The sequence below is a fragment of the Cupressus sempervirens genome, chromosome 6 (genome assembly GCF_028749045.1).
Source record: "Cupressus sempervirens isolate cs-2001-9-10 chromosome 6, ASM2874904v1, whole genome shotgun sequence".
Taxonomy (NCBI): Eukaryota; Viridiplantae; Streptophyta; class Pinopsida; order Cupressales; family Cupressaceae; genus Cupressus; species Cupressus sempervirens.
The window spans coordinates 632,448,368-632,462,520 of NC_143123.1; the positions used below are offsets into that span (position 1 = coordinate 632,448,368).

The window sequence follows — 14,153 nt, forward strand, 5'->3', positions numbered from 1 at the left end:
TTGTCTCATACCTATATATGAATTGGAACCATGTCAAGAGGCATAAGGTTGAGTAAACTTCCAATCGAAAAGATGATGAGAATTTAAGCATTGAAATCTAGCTTACCTTAGAATAATTGGGTCACAAATATTTTAACTTACCTTGTAATATTTTAAGTACTCCTGTCTGCAATCCTTAAGATCCTGACAGTCATCCCACTTTATGCGACGAATATAGTTTCTTATCCTTCATTCTAAGCAAAATATAGTTTCTTACCAGTCCAGGCATAAATAAAATATAATTTAAATATTTCTGGACATTAGAATCATCAGAAGCAATCAACATCAAAAACCAGCATGAAGCACCCAGCCTCACCATGGCTGAAAATTATATATCCTACAAAGAACTCATCTGTAAAAGGTTTCAATTTAGAATGTCTTATCTGTGTGCCAAAGCTAAATTCAAGCAAGATGCCTTATAGACAATCTCATCAAACAATCCAATGGAGATTGCTATCGGCATAGCTATAGCTTCTTATAAAAAGGCATTCAGACTTCTTGATAAAAGCATGAAAATTTAAAATAATAATTGACCTCAATTTATTTTCCTGTAATGAATTAAGTCAACTCCATCTCCGTCGATCTTCTTCCTCATCAACTGGATGATACCAATCAGGTCTTCTTTTGGGGTTACTCAATCTATAATTTAAAAATATTTCTTCGTCACATATTGGCCTTGTTGCCACAAGGACAAGTGTACGTATTGCTGGAGGAACTGACACGTTAATATCATCTCCAGATGTTGATTTTAACCAAAATGAACCATATCTTTCCATTATCACTTCTTCACTGCCAAACAGTAAATTAGGAATGTATGTTCTCATTCTTTTGTCTGTTAAAGGAAAATTATATGGACAAATCATCACATTTGGTTGCATTCCCTTATCTGGGTGATTAGCAAAATGTCCTAAAGCAAGAGGATTTCTTCTCTCCACAACAGCACCTTTTGTCAGCGACATGTTCTGCTTTGGCTTGCTTAGTGTTTGCCACAAAACATCTGACTTATTTCGTTGATTACTAATAGAGAATTCTACCATGCTCCTATCAAAAAAGCCATTCCAGAATTCACGAGTCTCACCACCTATTCCCCAAGGTTGGGCATCTATAACTATTCCATCATACCTTGAAATCAAATAGGGATTTCCAGCATCAACTCGTGGGTATCCTGGGATGTAGCGGTAATTCGATGGGGAATATATCACACCAGGGTAAAATGAAACAACAGTTCCAATTCCAGCTTTTCCACACAAATATAGCCCTTGGCCTCCTTCCTCATGGCATACTTGTGATGGTTTCAACTCAAGCGTGTATCCGATGCGCTCCATCAAAGCATTAGACAATTCCACAGGTTTCATAAACCTAGTAGCAGCAACAGCTGTTCTGCAAAATAAATAAAGTAGGAATTACAAAGATATAAATCAAACTGTTTATAGATAAGGAAAATCTTTACTCTTCACAGAGAGTGGACTAGCGGAGTCGCCTGACAACAAGTGTATTCCTTGCATAACTATTTCTGAAAACACTTTCACAATCCATGACAATTACTCACTGACTGCCTTTGCAACAACCATTGTAGTGCATGATTGGCAATGAGGTCTTAATCATAATACGGGTTTTTAAGACCACCAGTTTCCTTTGAGCATTTCAGCTAAGAAAGATTGGTATTGAAATAAGATTTTAACTTCCATCTTTTCTTAGGCATTAGAGAATACAAAAAGCTGTACAAAGCTATCTGTTCAATATAATCTGTATAACAATCATTTTGGAATACATGGAGCTACAAAAATAACCTTGTAAAATACTGTCAAAAACATTTGTTCTATGTTCTTACCAGTTGTATCTGGATATGTCTTGTTTGCACCCACAGCAAAACTTAGGCCACTCCGACGAGCACTCTGTTTCATGGGTGTGCTGGCAGTTTTTGCTTTTTCCATTTGCTCATCCAAAACCAGCATATCATCCATAGCTTGGCAGATGGCCTGAATTTGAGCATGTATATATTCTTGCACCTGCTTCTGTTGATCTTGAAATGACATTCTGCTTGCAAGATCACATATCTCCTCGGGCTCTTTTTCACAGGCAGTCTTGACGAAATGATTATAGCTGAGAAAAACGTTGTCGATTAACTTAACTATTAGATATATAGTTGCCAAATCAAAAAGTAATTTGGAAAACATAGGAATATATATAATAAACTCATTCAAAAAGGTGGGTTGATAAATTTGCCAATCTTTGAGCCTTTTGTTTGGAACCAAAGAAGTCCTGTTTTAGATTGCTTCTGTTACATCAGCATTTAGCACTTGCAGAGCTGTTAGCTAAGTTAGGCTTTTTAAATTGCCCCGCCTTGTTAGTAGAAACCCTAATCATTTTTTAAAATTGGGTTTGTTAGATGATAGATCTGTTTGGAAGAGAATTTTGTTGTCATATTCATTGTAAGCTCATAATAATAATTATGCGGTTTGGTGTGCTCTTTGGGGTTATTTATTATTTAGCAGATATGTAACTTTGTTCCTGAATGAGAAATTGGTGGCTACTGCATATAACTGAAATCCTGGGGCTTCCTTCAATGCCGATACATGCTCATATGTTTTAAGGGGGAGATTAGGTCATCTACCATATTCAGCAGAGATGTGATTATTTTCTTGCATTGCAAGATAGATTGTCGCTGCAAGTGCCTCAGTTACAATTTGAAAGGTTCCTCAATGGAAATGCCAATTTATATAATGTTTCTGCCTTAATTTGCCACGGCCATTTCCCAAGGGATGATAACATTCCAAAATGAAATGTGATCAATACTCATAATCTTGGAGTGGTTGTCGGTAATGATGATTGGGAAAGAATGGCAGAGCATACTCAAACATGAGGCAAGTGTTAGGGAGCAAACTTTTCTTATTGATGAGGAAAAGAAATGCTGACATGGGAAATACAAATTAGGCAAATGTTGCAGCTCACCTCACAGATATTGCTTCTTAGGAGCATGTGGCTGATTTAGATATTGTATAGAACTGCATAATTGAGACTATTGGTGGTTTAGAAAGGAGATGACAGTAGTTAGAACTTGCAGTGGTTCAAATGCAAAGCTTCAAAGTTGAGGTCTCCAAATTCTTATATGGCTAATATCCCTCTTTTTACTATTGATTATGGTGGATTGTAACCAAAGGTTGTTTAAGTTGTTATTAAGTGTAGAGAACAAGACATGATTGCTGATACAACCAGCACATATGGGAAGCTTGATGACCCCTAGAATAAGTGATCTATTTTTATGTTGATTTTTCTCATGCTAATCATGGTGAGTTCCTAGCATGGACCTTTGTTTGGTTTGATCTGACACATAAAAGAACTAAAGTAGCATTCTATTTAAAATATTTCAGTAAACATACGAATCCAATATCAAAAACCAGTAGATCCCTTTGGCAACTTCTCATTGCTAACTCAATATTAAAAAAATAGGTAGATCCTTTTGGAAACTTTTTATTGTTATTTTTACAAGGTGTACCTTATCTCCAATTACCTATTTTGGTCACTTGTTGACATTAATATAATATCATTATTTCTTAAACTTTTCAACTGGCCTTTTGTAGTGGCTGCGGACATCCAATCCCACACATTATATTCTTTTTTCTGATATTGGCAAATATGCAAATCAGTTGAAAATAGCAGTTTTTGGCCTTATAATGGCTTTGAAATGATCATGTATAGCACAGGATACACCTTGAAATGGAAAACTTTGGTCACATTCATGATTCTAATAAATAATATTAACTGCATTACATACCTTAGACTAAATGATGGTCATACGGAGGATCCCAGCAGCAGTTCATTGAACTATGATGCATCTATACCCCAGCTGTGGATGGGGCTACAAGTTTGAGTTTACTACTGAGTATAGTCATGAGGTGAAAAACTAGGGGAAAAAATTTACACAATATATGATACAAGTGAAAGAACACTCTAATTAGTTGGGCTCCCCAGTGGGGACCTCGTACACTAATTGGTATCTTACTTCTTGCAATTTAAAAAGCTACCTTTACCTTGCCCATCACATAACAAATAACAACTAAAATTCTGATTTTGTCAGCTATGCTCAAAAGTGTGACATTTTGGAATGTTCTTAAGCATTTTCATGTGTAAACGATTTATACAGCAAAGGCATAAGGAAATCAGTAATGATCAGACATAACTATATGCTTTGTCTCTCACAATGAATCAAATTGTAGAATGAGAGCCTGAGAATCTTGAATTGGGTTGATATTGAGTTATACAAAAAGTTTAATTTATTTTAAATAAAATGAAGGCCTTGAGAAACAATATAACATACCTCGTAGCAAGGAAAAGTCTATGCACATCAGCTTCATGTTGCACTTGCCTCCGATCTGCTTTACTCAACACAGATTTGGAAGGGAAGGTTTCCCAAAGCTACAGCAAAACCATGCACCTGCATCTTAGTAAGAAACTGAATTTGTGCCCAGTGAATTGAGCTTCTATTGCACTTTATCTGGCTGATTATAGGACATGAATTTGTGGGTGTGCATGTGTGGGTGTGAATGTGTGAGTGTATAGAAAGAAACAGAAACGAGAGTAAAGTGGCAGAATCAATCTCTACAGATCAAATATGCTAAATAACACCACATATTATATATCTCTGAAAGAAAGATATGACCAATATCTAGAAATAGCATATCAAAAAACCCAGTGAGGTATGCAATTCTCTGCTAAGACGATACAGTGAATTCATCCTAAAAGGTATCCATAGCTTATACTAGCATAACTCTAGTTTGCTTTGTTGTCTCATTAGTAAACAGAAGGTATCAAACAAGTGACTCTTGACAAGATGACAATTTGCAATATGCTTACTCATTTCTTTTCAGTTCTCGCTTGCTTCAATTGCACACTATCTGATTAAATATAAAACTTCGATACACTTAGAATGAAGCAGAAACATGAACATAGAAACAAAATTCATCCCCACAGATCAAATATGAATAAGAATACTAACCATCATATGACACTGAAATGAAAACACCTATAAAGACTTCTAGAAATTGCATATTAGAAGATGTGGTGGAGTCTAGATGTCCGTAATAGATAATACCAAGAATTCACTCAATTATCCGTCCATAAATAATAAAACTACAAAGCCAGTTTGCTTTATTATGTAAATATTAAGTTACCAACTGAATGATTCTGCACAAGATGACAAAGTTATATAAGCCTATTTGCTCACTTGTGCACCATAACCATACCCACTGCTAACCTACAAGACTGAGGTTCAGTTCAGATGTCAAGAATATGAAAAAATGACTTCCCTGGCAATATCAATGAAGTTCAATTATTTTTTTCTCCATTAAAACACATTCAATGCACTAGTCTTATGATGAAGTACCTCAACATTGGGCAAAGATATGCATGCTCTAGAGATTCAAGCTGGAATTTCAGCATAGAATTTGAGGAAAATCATGTAGATTTCTGATTTTGCATGTTTTAAGCAACTACAATTGGAGAATGCTAGGAAGCCTCCAAGAAATCTACAAATTTATTCACTCGTGAATAAATTTCTAATTCATAAGGTTGATCGTTTCCAATTAGTATTTCTTTACTTTGTCTCTAGCCTTTAATGTATTTAGGTTTTAAATTTTTTAAGTCCTATATTTTTCCTGTGTAATGTCATTTTTTTATAGCCACGTTCTATAGCTCTTATTTGGATGTGTGATCCCAGTACTATGTTAAGGTATGTCTCTAATAAAAACACAGGAGAACACATACAGTCTCTAAAATAAATTGTTAAAGCTTCTTTCCTCTCAAAAGGGACAACTCTCTTGTATTAGTTTTTGATTACTTTTGTTGAAATGTATTTTAAAATGCTCTTCAAAATATTGCTTGGTGTCTTCAAATTCTGTTGTCTTTTCGTTCAAAAGATTCAAAAAATTTAAAAATACAATCTTGAATCTTCAGAATCTTGACATTCAAATCTTTCAACATCTAGATGACATCAAAAATAAAATGGGCTCCTCTAAATTACCAACTCATGTCATACATAAATCGAGGAAGCATCAATTTCCTATGTGCTTAGTATTTACTGCTTTTAGCTTGATGGTGTAGATGTACAAAATTTAATGATTATGTTCCACTAAGTTCCTTATAGAGAAGATGGGACAAAAGAAAAAGGAAACACTTAGTACTCCCAAAATCCCAGAAATAACATTTGAATAAGAAAACAGTATGGGGATAGAAAAATGGCAAATATATTTTTCTTTTGGTGAGATGCAAAGTGTCAATTCAAAAGCTCTCACATCTATTTCCCAGAAATTTTGAATATTATGGACCGTGGCAATCTCAAACCGGTAAAATAAAAGTCAATTATTGTGAGTTTCTTGCAACCACAAAGTTATGTCTTGTGAGTTATTTCTGCAAGCTGACATCTCAACTTCCATCTTCCTCATTTTCAAATTCAAGGTACAGACTTATTCAAGGGTTTTCTCTTACAAAGTTCAAATCAATACCATCCTTGTTGCAAGACTCTATCACAGTCTAAAGCATTTTTACTGGCTTCCTTGAATTAGAATATGTTTATTTGTTTCTCTACACATGATAATACATTCTTCTCAATGTTGATCAAAACAGATTATATATGTACTCTTGAACTAACACTACAATGTTAATAGTTTGAGAGATGAATTGTTACATCCCAAATTTTTGATCTTTTAAAATAATGTCATAGCCATTGTAATGGTTAGTTAGATACTTCTGATATCATGATCTTTTGAAGTGGAAGTTGTAAAATGACTTGTTAGTTGATTTCTGTTATTTTGACAAAAAAAAATGCTTATATTTTAATATAAAGATTAGTGGTGGTTAGCCTTTGTGACAGTTATCAGTTATTTTGTTTTATTGATATTTCAATTTAAATGGAAAAAACATGTTATTATTGTGGAAAATGCATTTTGGTTGCAAGAGCAGACGAAGGGGGGTAAGCACTGCTAAACGAGAATCAAGGAATGGGGCACCAATGTAGTCCATCATCAAACTATCAGGTATGGACTCTAACTACCTTGATAAAGAATTTAATGACTAGGCAACAAAGTATACCTTGGACAGTCATGAGCTACTTGGTCAATTTTTTAGCAAGAGAAATTATAATAAACCTTTAATATCGTGAAAGAACTATTACCTCTTTTTCTTTTCTGAGACTATGGATGTGCTCAACATTTTAGACTTCTCTTTTATATATATATATATATATATGATGCCACCATGATACTCTAATAATGTCTATGAATTTGCACTTACATGTATACATAAGTATATGCCTATGTATCTAGAGAGAATATAACGATAAAAAAGAAACTATAGTACTCTCAAAATTACATATGCATACGTAGGTACCATCCTAGACAAAAAAATTAAAGGCATGATGACATAATATACATACATACATATATATACATATATATATACATATACATATATATATATATATATATATATATATATATATATATATATATAAACATTATATTGTTTAAGATTATGGAGAAAATATATACTTCTTTATGTTTCCAAAACATGAGCATTGCCACCCTTTAGCGGCATTTTTGTTTCTAAAAAATTGAATTTAAAGTATTCTTGTAACTACAAATCAAGCTCCTTGTAACCGCAATGGGAGACTATATTTCCATTCAATACGATTCTCTTTAAAACAAATTCTTCTGTTATATTCTTCTTATCTCTCGTTTGATAACAGAAGCATAATACCATAACAGTTATGCAATACTGAGCTGCTCGGGTGAAGCCATATCTTACATAGTGGTTGCTACTGCACCAACGACTTGCCTTGTTTCTCTCTGTATCCAGGTCACGTATTTTTCTCAAATTATTTGCATTATATGCAATGCCTTACAATTCAAGAAAGCTACTTTTATTCAAACGCAGTGTTAGCATTGAGCACGATTAGCATTTGAGAAGCTTCGGCTTCACTCCTTATTCCTTTTTTCATATTATGACAAGTTCCTATTCATAAACATTGGGTGCATGCCATAAGGATGAACTACTATAATTCTAGGAAAAGGAATGCCCAGCCAATAAAATCAAATAGTACTTTTATGTCATGAAAAATATGCCTTGAAATATCATCTGTTTTCGCCGCTACTTGATATGTACCAGTTGTGATTGATTTCAAAATGGTTTCACAAACATTTCTGATTTAAAAGAATCTCATGATTATCAGCAGTCTTCTAGGATGCACCCAGGGCCAGTAGAGCCAAGTGTAAATGGGTGAAAAGGAGAGGAATCCTATAAGAGGAGAGGAATCCTGCAAGAGAAAAGAAAAGAAAACTAATATTCAGTGTCTTAAATATATGATCAATTAGAGAAAGAGATTGCATAAGTCCAAGTCAGCCCATGATTGTCTAAGATGTAATCGGTTGTCAAGTCGAGCGGTGGTGATCAGATTGTTTAATACCCACCTAAATCCTTGGCCAAGGAAGTGTAGAGGCATGCTTTCCATAAATGATTACTAGAGGTCAAGAGTGCTAGCTGACAGAGGAAAGGTTGATGGAGAAATTCCTCAGCCTTGTCTATTGCTTAGCCGACACTCTAACACCAATATGCTCAAGATGGCAGGAGTGTAGTGCCCCAGTCTATCCCGAGCTAGGGAGAGCATTTCTTGTAAGAGATTGTGTGGGGATATGTTAAGATCCGTGGTTGGGAGGTTAAGCCTATGCTAATACTTCTCCTCTTTGCCAGATTTTGAGACTTGCACAACACACCGTCAGTTAATTCAGTTAACTCAGTATGTATCCTAAATCTTTTACTTGTACGTACCTTTATGTTACTTGTAATGTATAGTCGTAGATATGGTTGAATTGATTTGTATCTTTTAAATTGAAATCGTAGAAATCAGTTATTGATCTCCTAATCTCTCCCATTCTCTGCAACTCACAATGCAAATCACAAAAAGGTAGCTAATTTGTTTAATAATGTTTGTAACTGAGTGTATCCTTGGTCCTTAGCACATGGAATTCTGGAGTTTGGGAGGGATTATTAAGCATGATCAATTATTGATATCATGGCTCTTTTGTCATTTCTGATTGTTGCATCTTTTGGTTGATTGTGAGTCTATAACCCAATATAAAGCACTATTAATAGAGGTGTTTGAACCTCCATGCATCTTGTTGTGTGGTTTGCACACCATTGCCTCGTTGCAAATGTGGACTCCTCTTTTTCTTTCTGCAGTAGGCTTAGTAGTCTGAATGGATCTTATAGCAACATTTCTTCAAGTCCTGAGCCCTTTAGTCAAAAAGGTTTCCAGGAAAATGAGGCAGATCTGAAGGTTTTAACTTTTGACACTTTAAAAAAATTAAAAATGTTGCTGATTGAGATTGCCCAAAATAGGACGGAATCTGACCCTTTCTGGGGATTTTGCCCATAATTCTGAGATTCCAAACTATTTAATCTCAAATCTTTGGTGCCTCTGAAATATATTAAAACCTTGGCTAAATTCAATGGAGAAATGGTTATAAGGATGGAAGTTGTGGTAGAAATGACTAAGGTTTTAACAAAGATTGCCCAAAGTAGGTTGGAATCCAACCCTTTCTGAGCATTTTTTTCCCAAAATGAGAATTCCAACCTTCCACTTTAAGTCAAATTCATTGATGGCGGCATGGAATCATGAAAACTTAGGAAATTTGATGGAAAAGTCACTTGAAAGAGTGAACATTTAGTGGGTTTGTGGACTCGGAAACATTTTTTCTGATGGCTGGGATTGCCCAAAACATTTAGGAATCCAACCTTTTTTGGGCATTAATGCCCAAAATCATAAGATTTCCGACCTTCCCTTATGGCCCAAATCATTAGTGCCTTTGGGAATCTATTCAAACTTGGCAAATTTGATGGAAAGGTGACTTGAACGAGGGAGTTTTTAGTATGTTTGATCGAATGTATTTGGTTGGGAATGTATTTGACCTTTTTTGGGCATTTTTGCCCAAGATCATTAGAATTCCACCCCCATAGCTTTAGCTCCGATTGAGGCATAGATCAAAATTGGTGGGAAGTAGTGAGGCTCCAAGTGAAAAATCTGATCAATGAGGATGGTGCTGGGCAAATTGAAGCTTTACCTAAAAGTATTGCCGAAGAAGGGTCGGAATCCAACCCTCCTTGGGCATTAACTGCCCAAATTTATGCAATTTCCAACCTACTAAATTCAGACCTAGTCCATTTTATAATGCACTTTTTTTATTCCAAAACCAGAGGGGACGGCCTAGATTTGATTTTTAGATCAATTTTAAAGTGGTGAATTTAAGTTTTGTTTCAAGACATTGCCCAAGAGAGGGTGCAACCCGCCCTCTTCGGCATTTTTTTCGTAAATTATCCCCATTTCCGCCCAGCACCAAGAGGCCAAATTTGCCCTTCCAAAAAATTCAAATTTTTAAATCAAGACACTACATGCAGGTCAGCCTCAATGGAGGAGGTTCAAAATTCTGAATTAAAATTAAACACCATTTGAAAGCAAATCGCCCCCCTTGGGCAGTGTGAAAGTCGCCTATAAATAAAGGCCTCCTATCTTTCATTTGGACATCATTTCAGAAAACAAATCAACGATTCTTGAGCAGCAACTACATCCCACAATTAGTAGCGAAGTACCTCTGCTCTCCCAAGTGATTTAGCAGTAATTTGCCTCTTGATTAGGCAGCAAACAACCTCCAGATCAGACAGAGCATCTATATTGGCAGAGAATGGGAGAGATTTAGGCAGCGAATAGTATAAGATTAGGAGATCGGCTCAGAGATAGCAGTCCCAACCTTTTCGCTTAATCAGAGAGCTTTGGGTTTAATCAGATTGGGCATGTTGCTAGGGAAAACTAAAATTTTGGTGGTAAGGAGATAATTGTTCTCTAAATTTGATCTATTCTATTTGTTTATAATGCAGATCTCAATTTGAAATAGAATCTTCAGTTTGAATTTACATTCAAACATAATTGATAAAACATAATGAAGGGGGAGTAAGCTATTCCAATCGCAATAGGGTTAATTGTGGAGCTTTCTTAATTTCCTTTGGAAACAATTCATCAGGTAAATTACAAATTATTTTCAAATTCAAACCATGAAAAAAATCACTAAGGCAAAAAGGAGAAGGCATTTTTAGGACTTTGCTTACCAGATCGAATATAAATCATAAACCCTTCCCTTACCGATTGAAATTTTTTATCTCCAAAGTATAATTGATGATTTGCAATGGCAGGAAGGAGAATGCTATTTCATGAAAATTATAAGTTTCTTCAATGTCTCTTCTCGTCATCCCACAAACTCAATGCATCTCTTCATGTTTTACAAGGTCAAGAGGGGCTTGGCTAGGGAGGAAAAAGAGGCAATAATCAAAACCTCAAGGACCTCAAGTGCAAGCTACAAAAGGAAGGCCAATTTCGGGTTCAAGCTCAAGAGACTTCAAAGCGAGGAGGAGGATTCTGTCATGTCCCCTATTTTGCCCCATAGAATTTAAAAATAAAGAACAAAATAAGGAATTGATTTAGTAATAAATTATATTACAATTATTAAATGGATTGTAGTGTTAATATAATAAAATAAGAGAACATGATAGGAATAAATAATATAATAATATAATATATTGATTTTCAGATAAAATATTATTATATTACAATATATAACATTATATTATAATAAGAGCAATTATATTATATATATTAAGATTTATGAGAACAAAGAGGTGATTACATCAAGTATAATTAAGTATAATTAAGAAAGAAAATCGAAGGGTCGCAATTTATTACTAACTAAAGGGACACACCTATTCTGTATAAGGAATATAAATAGATAGGCAATTCTTCCTTTAGAGGGGAGAAAAGGGGAAAAAAGCAGATACATACCAGCCATCAAACAATCAGGAAGCATCAAGCCTAACCTTAGTTACATTGGAGAATATATTTCCATAACATAGGTATATAAGTACTCAAGACACAATAGGGAAAAGAACAAAGATAATCATTCAGAAGCGAATTTTGTTAGAGAGCCATACACAGAGGATAGAATAGATGTAACGGAATGTAAGATGAAAAATCATCAAGGAATCAAAACAATGGCGAACAATGGATAAAGGAGACATATTAATGGAGGGGATACAATTTGCATAAGAAATCATTCGATTAGAGAAAGTGGAATTTGAAGAACATCCCTACGAAGACTATTGTATAAAGACTGACAAATGTGATACTGAAGCCATGAAGGTATTACCAATGCAAGAATAACGATTTGAGGATTCAGTTGTGATTGCAAGCAACTAAGTTATCATGTCAGTGGTGTAATCCCAAATGACAGAAAGTATAGACATTCACGTTCCAAAGATAACTTTAACATCCATATAGGGAAACATGCAAGTACAACATCGATATATATACTCTATTAGATAACCTTAGCAATAAGCTGGAAAGTGGAAATAAAGTATAATTGGCAGAGGCATGCAACAAACAAATATCAGATTCTAGAAATAGGGGTGGCCTTCCAAACCATATATATCCGACTAGGCAGATGCGAGGAACAAAAAAATCATGATTAAGAGTATTCCAATTTTTATATATTGTGCCCAGGCATCATCGATCATAGGAGAGTAATCTGCAACTCAACAGTATAATTTGTGTCAATAAAAGATTGTTCAATGTCCAATACTCGCATACATAAAACTGTCTATTCCCCAAGTTGGAAGTCTGAATATTAGAAAAAGGCCATTTACACTCTACGGAAGAAACTTGAGAGTACAGCTGGAGGCTACGTTAGATAAGAGAATAATGGTTTGCCTGCAATTTATGGGAATCCCAGTAATCTTACAACAATCATTGGATATAGAGGGAGCTATTACTATAGCAGTAGTTACGTAGATGAGAAGTTCCTGAAAAGGAAAGAAGAAGGCGGTAACCCACTTAGCAAGTATAATAAGATCCCAAAAACACCCAATATGATAGACGGTATAAACCTTATCTAGTCAGCAATCAATCAGAAGTCTTGGTCAGAAAGGAAGCAATGAGCAAATAAGTCAGGGAGTAAGAATGAGGATAGTTCTATCCAATGGTTGAGGTGCACATAGATATACATGAAGCAGAGACCAGCTTTTGAGTCAAGAATAGAGATATTAAATTTTGAAGAGTTGCAGCGTATATATATGTATATATACAAATCTTTTGAGGGAACTAAAATAAGATGGAACTCATCTTAGTAACAATCATACGGAAGAAAGAAAAACATTAGAAAATTCATAAAGATGTTACAACTAAAGTCATAATTAGAAATTTTTAAAACAAATTGAACAAGATCCTTTCAAGGTACATTATAGTGGTATCAGAGCATGATCTTGCCATCCTACAGAGTAGAAAATATACAAACATCAAATAAGAGAAAGAAATCTATTTATTTTTTTAAATGTCCATCATTCAATCACGAGAAAGATGACATCATGATTTAGTTATGGTTCGATAAATCTCAAAGGAAGACACATTAAATTGCGACGATATCTATTCAGAGCAATACTAAAAGCATAAGGAACAAATTGAGATCATCTTAGAATGATATGTGACAAAATGAGTTATTTATAAGAATTAAAAAGGAGGGCAATCAAAATGGATGTCATGATTCCTAAGGGAATCCAGAGACCCAAGAGATTTGTATAGAGGGCATTTTTGAACACCGGTCACAGAGGACATTCGTAATGAATGTTGACCACAGAAGGTATTCTTAAATGTCGGCCACAAAGGGCATTCTTTATGAATGTCGACCATAGAGGGCACCCTTGGATGTCGGCCATAAAGGACATAGTGTGAATGTCGGCCATAGAGGGCATTCTTGAGTGTCAGCCATAGAGGGCATCCTCGAGTGTCAGCCATAGAGGGCATCCTCGAATGTCGGCCACAAAGGACATCATGTGAATGTCGGCCACAGAGGACATCATTGAATGTTGGCCATAGAGGACATTCTTGGATGTCAGCCATAGAAGGTGTTCTTGGTGAACACTGCCATGCCTAGTAGAGGGCGCTTGTAGTGAATGTCGCCATAAATAGAAGAGAGTGTTGATGTCAGCCATAGAGGGCGTTCTTAGTGAACAGCGCCATGCCTGGT

General features: G+C 35.1%; 1 protein-coding gene across 2 annotated transcripts in view; it reads right to left on the minus strand.

The window, feature by feature from the left end:
- Positions 1-267: 267 nt before the first annotated feature.
- LOC149553820 (C5orf35) overlaps positions 268-14,153 on the minus strand; it is a 67,692-nt gene continuing 53,806 nt past the window's right edge. Inside the window, exons 2-4 of one of the 2 annotated variants that reach the window (XM_089789176.1) lie at positions 4,358-4,455; positions 1,871-2,142; positions 268-1,414 (exon numbers count right to left, since the gene is read on the minus strand). In XM_089789176.1, coding sequence (XP_089645302.1) covers positions 603-1,414; positions 1,871-2,142; positions 4,358-4,455 — 1,182 coding nt within the window. In that variant the 3' untranslated portion in view covers positions 268-602. Of the gene's footprint in view, positions 1,415-1,870; positions 2,143-4,357; positions 4,475-14,153 lie in introns of both variants that reach the window. The other variant, XM_089789177.1, reaches the window with a different exon arrangement.